Genomic DNA, 13,990 nt, shown 5'->3' with positions numbered 1-13,990 from the left:
ATTGTCACTTTTTATTTGATGAAAGAAGTTACTTATCACTTTTTAAATACCTAAACCATGTGTGTATTAGATTGGCATAGTGTTGAAACAACAATAATTGCATCTTTTCGTATTTATAAGGACTTGTTTGTCCTTTTCTAATGCAAAATATAGCTTTCCTCCTTTTTCATGAAATGTAAGTACCGAGGAAACATTTTTTGAATTCGATCTCTTAAGGAAACATTCATACATAACTACTTTCATTTTCAGAGATCATAAATGATAAAGATTAAATTATAGGTAAAGCTTCATTTGAGTTAGTAAAAATAACAAGATCATCTTAATATAGTTTTTATCTTATTACAAGAATTTGTCTTATTGAAAACATGCGTCTTAATGAGAAGTTTATCTTATCATAAGATTTGTTTTAGTCATTTCAAGAACTTTTATGTTGATCAAAAATATCTTTATTTATTAACAACAACACATTAAAATTAGAGGGATCTAAGGCAATCTTTTGACCTAATATCCAAAATAGTCTTTTGACCTGACATCTTCCAAATCAAGAAAAGAAAATTTTTAAATCAAGATAATCTACATCATTCCATTTTTTATCCAAATGATAGAAGGAAATATTCTTCATTTCGTGAAATGTAAGTACCAAAGAAACATTTTTCGATTTGTTAAGGAAACATTCATACATAGTCACTTCTTTTTTAGAGATCATAAATAATAAAGATTAAATGTAGATTTCTCTATAAATAAAGCTTCATCTAAGTTAGCAAAAGTAACAAGATCGTCTTATTACGAGAACTTGTCTTACTAAAAACTTGCATCTTATGAAGAAGTTTTATATCATAAGATTTGTTTTAGTCATTTCAAAAAAATTTCTATTGATATAAAACCTCTTTATTTATTAACAACAAAACATTAAAATCAGGGGATCTAAGATAGTCTTTTGACCTAACATCTTCTTCCAAATCAAGAAAAGAAAAGAAAAGTTAAAATCAAGATAATCTACATCATTTCATTCTTTAGCCAAATGATAGAAGGGAATATTTATTTCATTCTATTATAAGTTTAAAATTGATGTTTTTAATTTTTATATTTATTTTTTCAACCATTTTTATTTTTATAATTTTAAATAAATCTTTTTAATTTCTATATTTTTAAATTTTAGTCTTTATTATTAAATTTTTTTTCTTGTAATTTCTATTTTGTATTGATGTGATAAAGTTAAATTACTATCTTAGTCATGTCAACACAAAAAAAAAAAATAACCACATGAACTTAAAGATAATTATAGAATCTAAAAAAATTTATCTTAAATTATAAAAAGACTAAAAAAATTGAAAAAGATAAATATATAAAATTAAAAAGATTTATTCTAAATAATAAAAACCAAAAAATAAAGTAAATATAAAAATTGAAAAAATATTTTAACCATAATATCATCTGATTTATTATCTCCATATGCATCAAATATCAGACATAATTAAAGGTTATCTTACTCTTATTATATCATCGAATTTATATTATGTTTTCATAATATATCTTATCAATATCATGATAGCGAAAAAGATTTTAAGAGCTAAAAAAAATCACTAGACCAACATTCTTTCTGATAAAGAGTTTGTTTGCTTAATTTTTTTTTATAATATATATTGATATAAAATTAATTAATTTATTTTTACAATAAACCAATTTATGAAATTTAATTATACATCTAACCTAGCCTTAACGAATACATGAGGGTTCGGTTCTCATAAACCCTCTTCGGAAGAAAAAAAAAACAACCTTCTTCCTCCAAAATACTCCGGCGTGCCACCACCGACTAGCTCCGCTACTTTTCCGGTTCGAACGAGGTCTTTGTATTATTTCAACTCTTATATACTTATGCTTTTAATACACTCTTGTTTAACCTTTTTATTTGTTGCTCCAAATTTCCTTAAAATTTTGTATTTTGAAAGAAATAAATATACAAGCAACATAATAGTTTTTTATTTATTTATTTGTATTTTAATAGAATCTGCATCCTACATATACAAATAATCTATATGCATGAGTATCTTTCTGGGTTGTAAGTTCTAAACGAGGTTAATTGAGGTAATGATGTGTGAACACAAATAAAAAATTGTGACTTCACATTTTTTTTTCCAACTAAATTCGTTGAATTTTCCAATAGCCTTCACATTTATCATAATTAAAATCATTTTTTTATTACTTAGTTTTAATTTTATTTCTAATAGAGACACGAAGAAGTTGTTCACTCAGTATTTCTTACCCGTTAACAAATTTTCGCATGTTCAAGTTCAACCCAACGCGTTTTGAATTGGTGGCAACACTGTAAGTCTCAAATTTCTTTCATAAATTTCTATCCCTGCTATTTCACAACAATTTGCCCGTGCTGGATTGGGGTAGGATCGCGAGTTTTTAATCTTAGCCATGATAATTGTGGTCTTGGTAGCATATTGATTGGAATTGAATCATCTTGCGGCTGAATGTTTTGTTTATTTTGTCTTGCTGCATGATTCAATTGTCTTGGGAGAGAAATGGGAAACGGTTATATTTGTGAAAATCTTTGTCTAAATAGCTGCTATAGGAGTAGGGTTGAGGCACTTGTATCTGCTTGTTAGATGTTTGATAAATGGATTGCCCCGGGAGGGAGTGGCTGTTGCTGTTTCTTTCTTTTTTTTTTTTTTTTTTTTTTTTTTTGGTAACATTAGCATAGAAAGCAAAGAACAAAGAGGAGAACCAATGTCTCAAAACATGAACCCTTATAGCATCAGCCAAGCGGAATTCTTGCACTCCCACGGGGGGTATGTCTAAAATCATAAAAGATACACCAGAGTTTGGATCAATCTTAGCCATTCTTACATCACACTGATTGCCTTCTCTTAAAGAGTGAACGAACTCAATCTTCCAGTCCTCCATCGTGAAGTCTTAATCCTCTTTCTGATTTTTTACTATCTGGAGCAAAATCTTTCTTATAGTTGTGAATCATTGCCATATAGAATTGGTGGTCCCCTGTGGATAATCAGGTGACCTGATTTGCCGATTTTTATAGCGTAGAGTTACATCTGCATGGTGGGGTCATTTCCTTTCTAAAAACTGTTGGTATATATCTTATCTTTTGTACAATTCTTTGTTAGTATACATCTTATCTCTTATACAATTCTTAGTTGGAGAATGACTCCGTGTGTAGAAAGAAAATTAAAAAAAAAAATGGTTGTTAAATGCTAAAATTCAAGGGGTTATGTGCATTAAATCAGTAATAATATGACGCCAAAATGTGTTTCCTTGTTGGATGTTAGCTAGTTGGGTAAGGGAAAGAGAAAATGTAAAAATAAACTGACCTCATATTTACTTTTAATTGAAAAGCTTTTTCTACATCTTAATTCTTAAATACTACTCTTGTAGTTTTTTTTAGCTTCCAAAATACTAACCATCATCAAGTAATAGACATGATAAGTTTACTTTCATCTGTTTTGAATTGGACATTTCATGTTTTGAGTTGGCCAATTCATGCTGCTAGTTGTAATTAGTTACTAGGGATGATAGAAAATGAGAATAAATATTTGCAGTACCAAGTTACCTATTAATGAACCGTTCTTGCCTTGCTTTGGATGGACTGAACAATGAGAATGAGTCTTTTCATTTCTGGTGCAAATTGGATAAATGAACTGATTGATTGTGGAGTGAGTATAATAAGAATATTGATAAAAATACTTAATTCCAATATAGATCCTCTGCATCCAACATGCAGCCAAATCACGACAGTTGATTAGTTATTGCACAATGATTAAATGAGAAAATTTGATTAATGATCCAGATTTTTGCTGTAGGGAACATCCTGCTGCAGAGGCAGGAGAGAATACATGTTTCTTATTTTTGGTTTAGTTTGATTTTCCTGTGTTGTTTGATTATTTGTAACCATGGATGGGCACAAGAAGAAGTTAGCTTCATTCTTCAGATTCATTTTTTAGTTTATGTATCCTGTACATGTAGCTTTTATAATTTATAGTATGAATATTAACATCTAATCAGCTCTGTATTTTCAATTTTATGAAACGTTATTTGACCTGTTGCATATCCCTTTCTCTGAACTCACATCTTAAATCAATTGGATGCTTGACCCAATATGGACATGTTTACTTTTGATGCGGCAAGTATTTTCTTATGTGTGATCTGATTTTTCCATTTAATAAAATCCAAAGTACCAGGATTACTTGGCTGTATGTTATGTTAATATATATATATATATATATATATATATATATATATATATATGTTTTCAATGAATTTTTATGATATGATATATCTGCACTCTGTTGTTGAGGCTCATGATATATCTGCATCAATGTTATCCTTTTAGTATTACAGTGCATCAATGTGTGATGTGTTCTGTATAATTAGTGGCAATCACTTGGATAGTTGGATATATACTTGCTAATAATTTACTGCTAGCAATTTGCTGATTTGCTTTAGAGTTGAATTGGCTAACAAATGAAATTCAATTGCTATGGAGTTATTTAGATCTGATATTTTTATTATTCCTTGCTTTTTTCTGATGCAATTTTAGAGTATCATAATTTATGTAGCTAGAAAATCTAAATTGAATCTGGGGGGAGCTTACACCTATTCCAGTAATAGTGTGAGATGGGAAACAAATTGAACGTGTTTTTTTCTTCTTTGTCATTGCAGATTTCAAGGGTGATAAAATTGATTTTGTCACTGATTGCTTTGGTTGAAGATCTGCGAAGGTGTGTGACTGTGTGGTTCATCATCTTTTCTCTGCATTCTCAGGTGCCCTTTTTTAGTTAGGATCGTCAAATTTCGTTATCAGCATGGAATTTCAAAATTTTGATCCAAGACACACTGGGGAGTTATTGAAGTACGTTTCCTTCAACCAATTCAATTCTGCTTCTGTTTCTTTTACTTGAACTGCTTTTCTTTCTATATTTCTGCTGAACAGGCACATGGATAGACAGAATGAGGTCCTTATGGAAGCATATAGATCGATGTTGCATGAATTACAGAAACTTCAGGTTTTTACTTCTCAACTGATTTGAATTTCCCAATTTGCAATTTGGTTTTTATGGTTTGCAGTTTTGCATCACTCATTTTTTTATGTACTTTTTATTCTACTACTGGCTTAGAATATTGTGGAATTTATTTGTCTTGAGACTTGATCTCCATTTGTTTGGAATTGATAATGGTAGGCTGTTATTTATTTTGCTTTTGTCTATTTGAGAGAAATTACATTCTTTATTTTGGAAGCTTTCAGTAGTAGAAAAGCAAATTGATATGTGATAAAATGTACTTTCTATTGGGAATTTGGTACTAGTTTCTGGCTGTAGTTGTATGTTAAATATTAACTAACATGTGATTTTAGCTCATTTGATTTCAATCTCTTGCTCCGAATAAAACAACAATTTATCTTCTATATGTCACGCTTTTATCTCCCTGTATGGCTACTTTGTCTTTGCATTTTGATATTAATTTCTTATTGTAAAATTATACAAATCTAGTTCATTTGCTATCTAAGTTCGATCTCTAGCAACAAAATATTCTTTTTCATTGATGTTAGCAGCTCTTTATCTGATTTTTCTTCTAAATTATATGTTTATTACACACTTTTTGATGCCTTGTTGGAACGCCACTTTCCATTACAAAACTATTTGTGATCTTTCGGTTTCATTTCTTACTGACATGCTTATTTGATTGAACACTCCCCCGCCCCTTCCCCAAATTTCATTTGATGACCTTTACATTGAGCCCAAATTCATGTAATCATCTACAGCAATGTGAATTCTCTAAATTTTGGGGTTATTTTTTTCAGATTGAAGAAGAAATGCTTATGCGCAAGATGTATGAAGTTACGTCAGCTCATGGTCTCGCTTCAGAGGTATGTTGATCTACACGTCTCATTATTAGTCCATTAAAATCAATGTTCCTTACTCTTCCCAAACTATTTAATTGATAATTTGTATTCATGTCTTTCTTTGTTTTTTCTGTTTAATAATGACCTTATACTTGATGGTTTGCATATATCATTTCTATTTTTTCTATAATACCTTTTTTCTTATTTTTTTTACACTCTTTCAGTTCAAATTTTATTAAAATTCTTAGTGTTTGAGACTGGTGTTGCAGGTTCTGGTATTAGCGCCTAACAATAAACTGTGTGAGGGGTTTAGGTGTTGGTATCACAAGTATCTTGACAGTTTAAGCCTATTATATCTTAATTAATGCAAGTGTAGCGCTGATAGAAAACATGCTCCCATGGTTTGGGCGCTGATCTTCGAACCTGCAAAACCTGCCCTTGACATTTTAAGAATTTTTAACTTGAAAAAAATGTAAAAAGAAATGTAAGAGAAATAGTGTTATAGAAAGAATAGAAATAAAATAGAAATGAAAAACTTACGAAGTTCTAGAAATTTGTAAACTTATTAAAATTGAAGAGATTATAGAGAATTGTTTTAAATGTAGATAATTTTCACTAAAAAATATTTTCATATCTGTTTGTGATCTAAATAATGAATGCCCATGAATCATTATATAGTAATAGTATCCAGAATATTTGTGGCAATCCAGGATCACTCCCTTGTGATGAGGGGAATTTGTTTATCTGAATTTTGAATCTTCCAAGTAATATGTAAACCACAATCACAAAATTGTGGAGTTTGATTAGCATCATCTCGTATTGTAGATTTCATTTTATGCCCAGTTTTGTTACATGTTCTAAGTATCAGTTATTAGAATTTTGATATGCCAACTCACAAAATGAGTTTGGGCCCCAGGGGGGCAGGGGTGGAGCCGACGTCCTGGGGTTTATACACGCAGAAATAAATCTAGTCCTAAATTATGGGTGGTTTCATTAGCCTTAGAGTAAACAAAGTAGGGGGACCCTTATAATTTTGTACAGAGGAAGTCTGGAAAATACCAGATAGTTTTGTTTCGATATTTGAGTTGTGACTGAGGCAATTCTCTCAATGTGAGTGAGGGACTGAGTCCTGTGTTATGTTAGTTTCCTTTCATCTTTGAATTTCTAAGCGAAGACTTGTATCCATTGTTCTGTTATGCTTTTGGGTTTCAATCAATTAAACCATTAACATTTTCTCTTTAATTTTTGGTGTTTATTCTTGAGTCTTATAAAAAATTATTGATAATAAGATACAAGAAATAAGTGTCAAAGTCAGTACTTAATTACATATAAGAAACGTGGTATTGGAAAGACAGATGACCTCTGTCTTCTGTATAGGCTATTTGCCAAATCTCATTGATTGTAGCAATAACAGTTTTCAATGCTTAAAATCCCCTTCAAAATTTCTTTATGCAAGTTTTATACCCGGATTCCCAACAGAAAATAAATTGAAATACTTCCAGAAAAGTTGGATGCCGATTTAAGTATTGCCAATCCATTATGTTTTTGACTTGGTTAGTGGCGAATACAATTGTTTGATCCATGTAGTACCCACCATAATAGGAAAAGCAGGTTATTGATTTTGTTTCTGACCACGCAATTAATCCCCTTTATTGTATATTGTAAGTGCAAATTTTTTTTATTGACCTTGGAACCAATGAACACGAGATTTTGAGAAGTGGTTATGATACTTCTGTTATCTATTTGATAAATGTACAAGGTGATTGATTTCTCAAGAGGTTGAGTCATCATGTAAAGTTGAATACTCAAATTAATTTTTACACATATATAATAAATCCATCAGTTTCTTTATACACTAGCAAATATCATGGCAAATCTTATAAAATACAAAGCCTCCTCAGGGGAAACCTCGTTTATTTATCCTTACTTTTTTTCCCCTCATTGCCCCCATGTTTAAATAAATTATTTAGCTGTAACTTGGGTGCACAGTGTATATGTAGGTTGCTTTGATGTCTATACTAATGTTTGACTTTTGTACAGAATGATAGCAATCCTCCTAATTATGATTATAATAGTGGAGCTGAACACACCAAGAAGGAAACGAATGAAGCGAATGAAGAACATGTAATACGTGAAGGTGCTCCAGGGGCAATTAAGGAACCTAAACATGGGGAGGATGTTACGGTTAGTGGGTCTGTACACGTGGCAAGCGATCCAAATGATGCGGGAATCAGGAAAAGCACGAGGGAAAGAATAACAAACTCGCGTTTGAAGGAATTCGTGTGTAACAATTAAATATATAAACTAAGGATATGATGAAAAGAAGGGGGGGTGAATGATGCTAATTTCTCTCTCTATTCTGTTTCTGTGAGTTTTCTTATAGCTATCGTCGTGTAGCTTCTTCCTTGTTTCGTTACGCATTATTGCTATCATAATACACATAGAGGTCTTTTCATTCCATATACTGATTCAGTCAATTATAGTTAATTCTTAATTTTTAATTGTTACAATTGGTGCTTTCATTTTGATTCCAACTTGTTGCCATGGCTGAGAATACTAGACTGAAGGAACTTTCCACTAATGTTAAGCGCATTCTGGAATTGATGGAGAGGCAACATGTTGAATATACTTCACGATTTGAGAAATTGGAAGCAGGCATTTCTTCGATGGTCAAAGGCTCTTCAGCTTCAACGGCTGCTCATCACCATGTGTCACAACCTTTCCAGGTTTGTACTGTTAAGCTTGATTTTCCACGTTTCAATGGTTCCAACGTTCTTGAGTGGATCTTCAAGGTAGAGCAGTTTTTTATGTATTACAATACTCCCAATGATCAGAGACTAATGATTGTAGCCGTCCATTTGGATGCGGATGTTATTCCTTGGTTTCAAATGTTAACTAAGAATAATCCATTTCAGTCATGGGTGGGTTTCACAAGAGCCCTAGAAATGGAATTTGGGCCATCTCCATATGAGTGTCCACGTTCCACTATGTTTAAGCTGGCTCAGACGGGTCAATATAGGAATATTACAAAGAGTTTATTACACTAGCTAATCGTGTCTGGTGTAACCCTAGATGCACTGTTAGATTGCTTTATTAGCAGTCTTAAACCTGATATACATCGTGATGTAATTGCTCAAGCTCCAAATTCTATGATTCGTACAGTTTCTCTTGCCAAGTTATATGAAAAGAAATATAGTTCTAAACATAGAACCTATCAACCCCATAGCTTAACCAAAAAACCCCCATGTCCTATTAACTAAACTCACAAAACAACTAGCCTACCACCTTTACTTTCCACACCTACATCAAACCAACTTACTCCAATGCCAAAAATATATCAGCAACTGAAATTAAGTTACGACGTGAAAAGGGATTGTGTTTTACATGTAATGAGAAATTTTCCACGGGCTATAAATGCCCTAACAAATAGTACGTGTTATTATAGATTGAAGTAGATGAGGAAAAAATCCTTGAACCAGAACCACTAGATAATGTTGTGATAGAATTTCAAGAATTATCTTTGGAGCCTCACTTATCATTTAACGCCCTGAATGGAGGGTCAGGGGTAGGTACTATGAAATTTCAAGGATCCATTAATGGGATGCTGGTCCAAATTTTATTGGACAATGGCAGTTCCGATAATTTTCATCAACCTCAATTAGCCCATTACTTGAAATTACCTGTTGTGCCAACTTCAAGGATGTGTTCTCGGTTCCTCAAGGACTGCCTCCCACTAAAACTCATGATCTTTCCATTCCCTTGCTTCCAAATACAAAACCAGTTGAGGTACAACCATGTAGATACCATCATAGCCAATAAGCACAAATAGAAAAAGATGGTTAATGATATGTTGCAAGAAAGACTTATTGTGCCTAGTAATAGCCCCTTATCATCTCCTATTGTTCTTGTTAAGAAGAAAGATGGACAATGGCGATTTTGTATTGATCATAGGGCTCTAAATGCCATCATTATTAAGGATTGCTTTCCAATTCCTACAGTAGATAAGTTGCTTGATGAATTGTTTGGGGCACAATATTTTTCCAAGCTCGATTTGCGATCTGAGTATCACCAAATATTGTTAAAGGAGGAGCACTGCTTCAAGACAACTTTTAGGACTCATCATGGTCATTATGAGTGGATTGGTATGTCCTTTGGCCTTACAATTGCACCAGCTACTTTTCAATCATTAATGAATGATATTTTCCATGGGTTATTGCGCAAATTTGTCCTAGTTTTTTTCGATAATATATTGATATATAGTTCTAACTGGGTTGCTCATTTACAACATTTGGAAATAATTTTGCAAATCCTTAGATAGCATCAGTTGTATGCTAAACTATCAAAATGTTCTTTTGGATTAGCACAAATGGATTATCTTGGTCATATAGTTTCAGGAAAAGGTGTAGGAGTGGATGCCTCAAAGATGCAAGCTGTTTTAGCATGGTCACAAACTCAGAATTTGAAGCAATTACGCGGGTTTCTGGAACTTATAGGTTATTACCGGAAATTTATCAAGGGATATGCCAGCATAGCAGCCCCTCTTACTTATTGATGCCTTTAAAAAGCTTAAGACTACACTGACTGAAGCTCCAGTTTTAACTTTACCCAATTTTTCTCAAGTGTTTATCCTTGAAATAGATGCATCGGGTGTTGGCATAGGAGCAATCCTTAGCCAAAATAATCATCCATTTGTTTTCTTCTCTAAGAAGTTAACATCAAGCCTACAAAAGAAATGTGTATATACGTGTGAATTGTATGCCATTACTGAAGCTATTGCTAAATTTCACCATTACCGAAGCTATTTCTAAATTTTTCCATTACCTCCTGGGACACAAATTTATTATAAGGACAGATCAGAGGAGTTTAATGAGTATTACAGATCAAGCGATATAGACAGCAGAACAACAGGCTTGGTTACACATTGTTTGGCTATGATTGCACAGTAGAATATAAGCCAGGCAAATATAATATTCCAACAGATGCTTTGTCAAGGTCATTCTTCATGGTATGGTCACAAGCCCAATGTGAGCTTATTAAGTCTCTTGAAACTCTCATCGTAGAGGAGGGGAATTTGAGGTCCATTCGTGATAGTTGCAAAAATGGGAAACCTCCACATCCTCGATATTCAGTTCATGATGATTTGTTGTATTGGAATGGGAGATTGGTCCTTACGGTTAATCATGATATCATTAAGCAAATACTATATGAATTTCAATCATCCCCATTGGGTGGACATGCTGGTGTAGCCCGTATAGTGGCACGTATTACAACTCAATTTCATTGGAAAGGTATGCAAAAAGATATTGCAATGTATGTCAAGAATTGCCTTATTTCTGACCTGCAGGCCTTTTGCAACCTTTACCCATTCCCAGTCAAATATGGGATGACATAGTTATGGATTTTATTATGGGACTTCCTCCTTTGGAATGTTCACAAAAAGTGTCATTGTAGTTTATATTTACACATTTTAATAATATATTAATATATATTATATTTATAATATTTGTAAAAATAATTTTTAATACAAAATATCATGTCTCTGTAAAATGTGTATCATTACTTAACAATTTTTTTATAATAAATTAAAGGTTAAAATACTAATTTGGTCATTTATAATATTTTTTGTTTCAATTTAGTTTTACTTTAATTTTTTTGTTTTAATTTGGTCCCTAATAATTTAAATTACTGCAATATCGGACTTTCGTCAAAATTATTTAGACGGAGTTAACTATTGGTCACGTGGATGCATAAGTGGATGCCAAATTTTTTTCATGCATCTAGAACCAGAATAGCTTGTTCTGAAACCAGAACGGCCCGTTCTGATTGCACTCATGGTGTGTAAATTTTGCATCTGGAACGACCCGTTTCAGATACATTATTTAACACCGAGTGCATTAGAACGAAGCATTCTGACACTAGAACGGGCCGTTCTGGTATCCAAAATGGGTCGTTCTGAATTTAGAATGGCCCGTTCCAGAACGCCAACCACTCAAAACAATGTAACAATGTGGTTCAAAGATTAGAAACAAATCATTTATACATACACAATTTTTTTTATCTAAAAAATAATATATTTTAAAAAATAAAAATTATATTCTAATAAATATATATATATATATATATATATATATAATATATATATATATATTTAAATTATCATATGTATAAAATATAAATTTTGAAGAGTTATTCATTTATATGATATTTGTCAAACTTTTGTACCTTTTATTTATTGTATATGTTGATAAAAAAAATTAAAATTATAAAAATTTATATCACATATTAAAAACATCTTTATATGATAAATAAATTAAACTTGATTTTTATAAGATTTAACATATTTATTTTTATGTTTTTATTAGTGTTAAATTATTATTAAGTAGGTTTTTAAGATTGTAGTTCTAACCAAACATTTTAAAACATGTCTATAATAGATAAATTTATCATATTCATAACATGTATTTTTAATGAAAATTAAGTTTAAATTTGTTAAATTATAATACAACATAATCTGACCTAATTTATTTTTATCCTTAATCATAATTGTAGATATAAAAACTTGTAAAAATAACTATAATACATATTTATACTTTTAAAAATTATATGTAAATTTTTTAATATTACAAATATATGAATAAGTATTGTCCACACGATCTAAAATTTCTGGATCGGTCACTAACTACAATCATCGACCATTTGTGTTTGACATTCTGGAATCAGAACGGCCCGTTCTGGTTTCAGAACAGACCGTTCTAGTTCCAGAGGCATTAAAAAAATTTAGCATCCACGTGGCATCTACGTAGCCAACAGTTAACTCCGTCTAAATAATTTGGACGGAAGTCCAACATTGGAGTAATTTAAATTATTAGGGATCAAATTGAAAGAAAAAACTAAAGTGAGACTAGATTGAAACAAAAAAATATTATAAGGGACTAAATTAGGTTTTTAACCTAAATTAAAACATAATTTATATTATTATATATATATATATATATTATAAAATAATAATAATATATATAAAAATGAGAAAAAGTAAAATTTTAGTGAGAGTAACTGCCCTCACTCTCGTATACATGCATTCATCCCTACATTTACAACGGTCATCTCTATCATTATCATCATCATCATTGCATCGTTATCAACATTATTTTTACCGTTGACACAATTACCTCTACCACCGTAATTTTCACCATTATTGCATCATCATTATTATTATCATCACAACTATCACCCCTACCACAAGTTCTATCCGATCTATTCCAATTATTTAGTGACATTTGTATTACATTAATTTTGATCCATTAAATATTGTTAGACAATCTATTAGATTTGAAAATAAAAAAGGAATGTATTATTATATAATCATTTATTAATGATTCTTCCAATCCATTCAAGTCTTTATCATTTTAACCAAATAGACTGGATTAGATTATCCTTAGATTGGCCAAATGAATCGCCAATAAATAGATAATTTTGTCATCCTAGTTTTACCACACAATTCACTACCCATATCGTTGCAACACCGCCTCAGATCTTGGCATTCAAGCACAGCGGGGAATAGACCCCAAAAAAGGACAAAAATGGGCAACGAGATATATTTCTTCGTAATCTACCTACTTTTCTGACTTCAAAACCCCATAGCATTTTTAACGAGAGTTGCTTATAAGTAATCTCTGTGTTATATTACTGTCACATCAGCTCTAGTTCACTTCATGGATTGCTTAAATTTTAGCAAAATTACTTATAAACAACACCTAGTAGAGATAAAGTGGGTCAAAGCTGATGTGACACATAGGTTACTTATAAACAACTCTTATTGCATATGCTCTTAGGTATCTGTCATTAATTTTGTTAGAATAAAAATAAATAAAAGAAACCTACATCCCCAATAAGAAAATTCCATTTTTTTTCACTTGAAAGATTCACGCCCTTCCACTCAAACGCTAACAAGACACGTGAATGGACAAAGTTCAAAGAACATGATGATTTATATGTTCTCTTCATAATCTGCTTCCAAAGACAGAAACATTCTAAATTACACACTGATACTCAACACACCAATTGGCTTGCAGCCTCCTGTACATCCCCCCACTTTCCACACTCGATCTGATATAAACACACCCTACC

The 13,990-nt window shown here is 31.4% G+C and overlaps 1 protein-coding gene across 6 annotated transcripts; it reads left to right on the top strand.

Moving 5' to 3' along the window:
- The first annotated feature begins 1,697 nt into the window (after window positions 1-1,697).
- Window positions 1,698-8,323, top strand: LOC109793425 (uncharacterized). Of its 6 annotated transcripts, none has more exons than XM_020352895.3 (6): window positions 1,699-1,844; window positions 2,229-2,325; window positions 4,684-4,873; window positions 4,955-5,027; window positions 5,822-5,887; window positions 7,904-8,323. In XM_020352895.3, exons 3-6 carry the CDS (start codon window positions 4,827-4,829, stop codon window positions 8,156-8,158), a joined length of 441 nt encoding a protein of 146 aa, XP_020208484.1. In that variant the 5' UTR covers window positions 1,699-1,844; window positions 2,229-2,325; window positions 4,684-4,826; the 3' UTR covers window positions 8,159-8,323. The 6 variants fall into 6 exon arrangements, with proteins under 6 accessions (XP_020208487.1, XP_020208484.1, XP_020208488.1 ...); XM_020352896.3 differs by having other exon boundaries at window positions 1,722-1,833; XM_020352897.3 differs by lacking the exon at window positions 1,699-1,844 and adding an exon at window positions 1,873-2,085.
- Window positions 8,324-13,990: the final 5,667 nt, after the last annotated feature.

This window comes from Cajanus cajan, chromosome 10 (assembly GCF_000230855.2).
Source record: "Cajanus cajan strain Asha chromosome 10, NIPB_CcT2T_4, whole genome shotgun sequence".
Lineage (NCBI taxonomy): Eukaryota > Viridiplantae > Streptophyta > Magnoliopsida > Fabales > Fabaceae > Cajanus > Cajanus cajan.
The sequence above is the reverse complement of the archived record's forward strand: the minus strand, read 5'-3'. Positions and strand labels throughout refer to the sequence as shown.

Bases quoted from the DNA above. Each gene is read 5' to 3' on its own strand.
- LOC109793425 (XM_020352898.3), top strand. From the start codon at position 4,827: ATGGAATTTCAAAATTTTGATCCAAGACACACTGGGGAGTTATTGAA. The intron at 4,874-4,954 runs GTACGTTTCCTT...TCTGCTGAACAG, and splicing joins CACACTGGGGAGTTATTGAA to GCACATGGATAGACAGAATG. The intron at 5,028-5,821 runs GTTTTTACTTCT...TATTTTTTTCAG, and splicing joins ATGAATTACAGAAACTTCAG to ATTGAAGAAGAAATGCTTAT.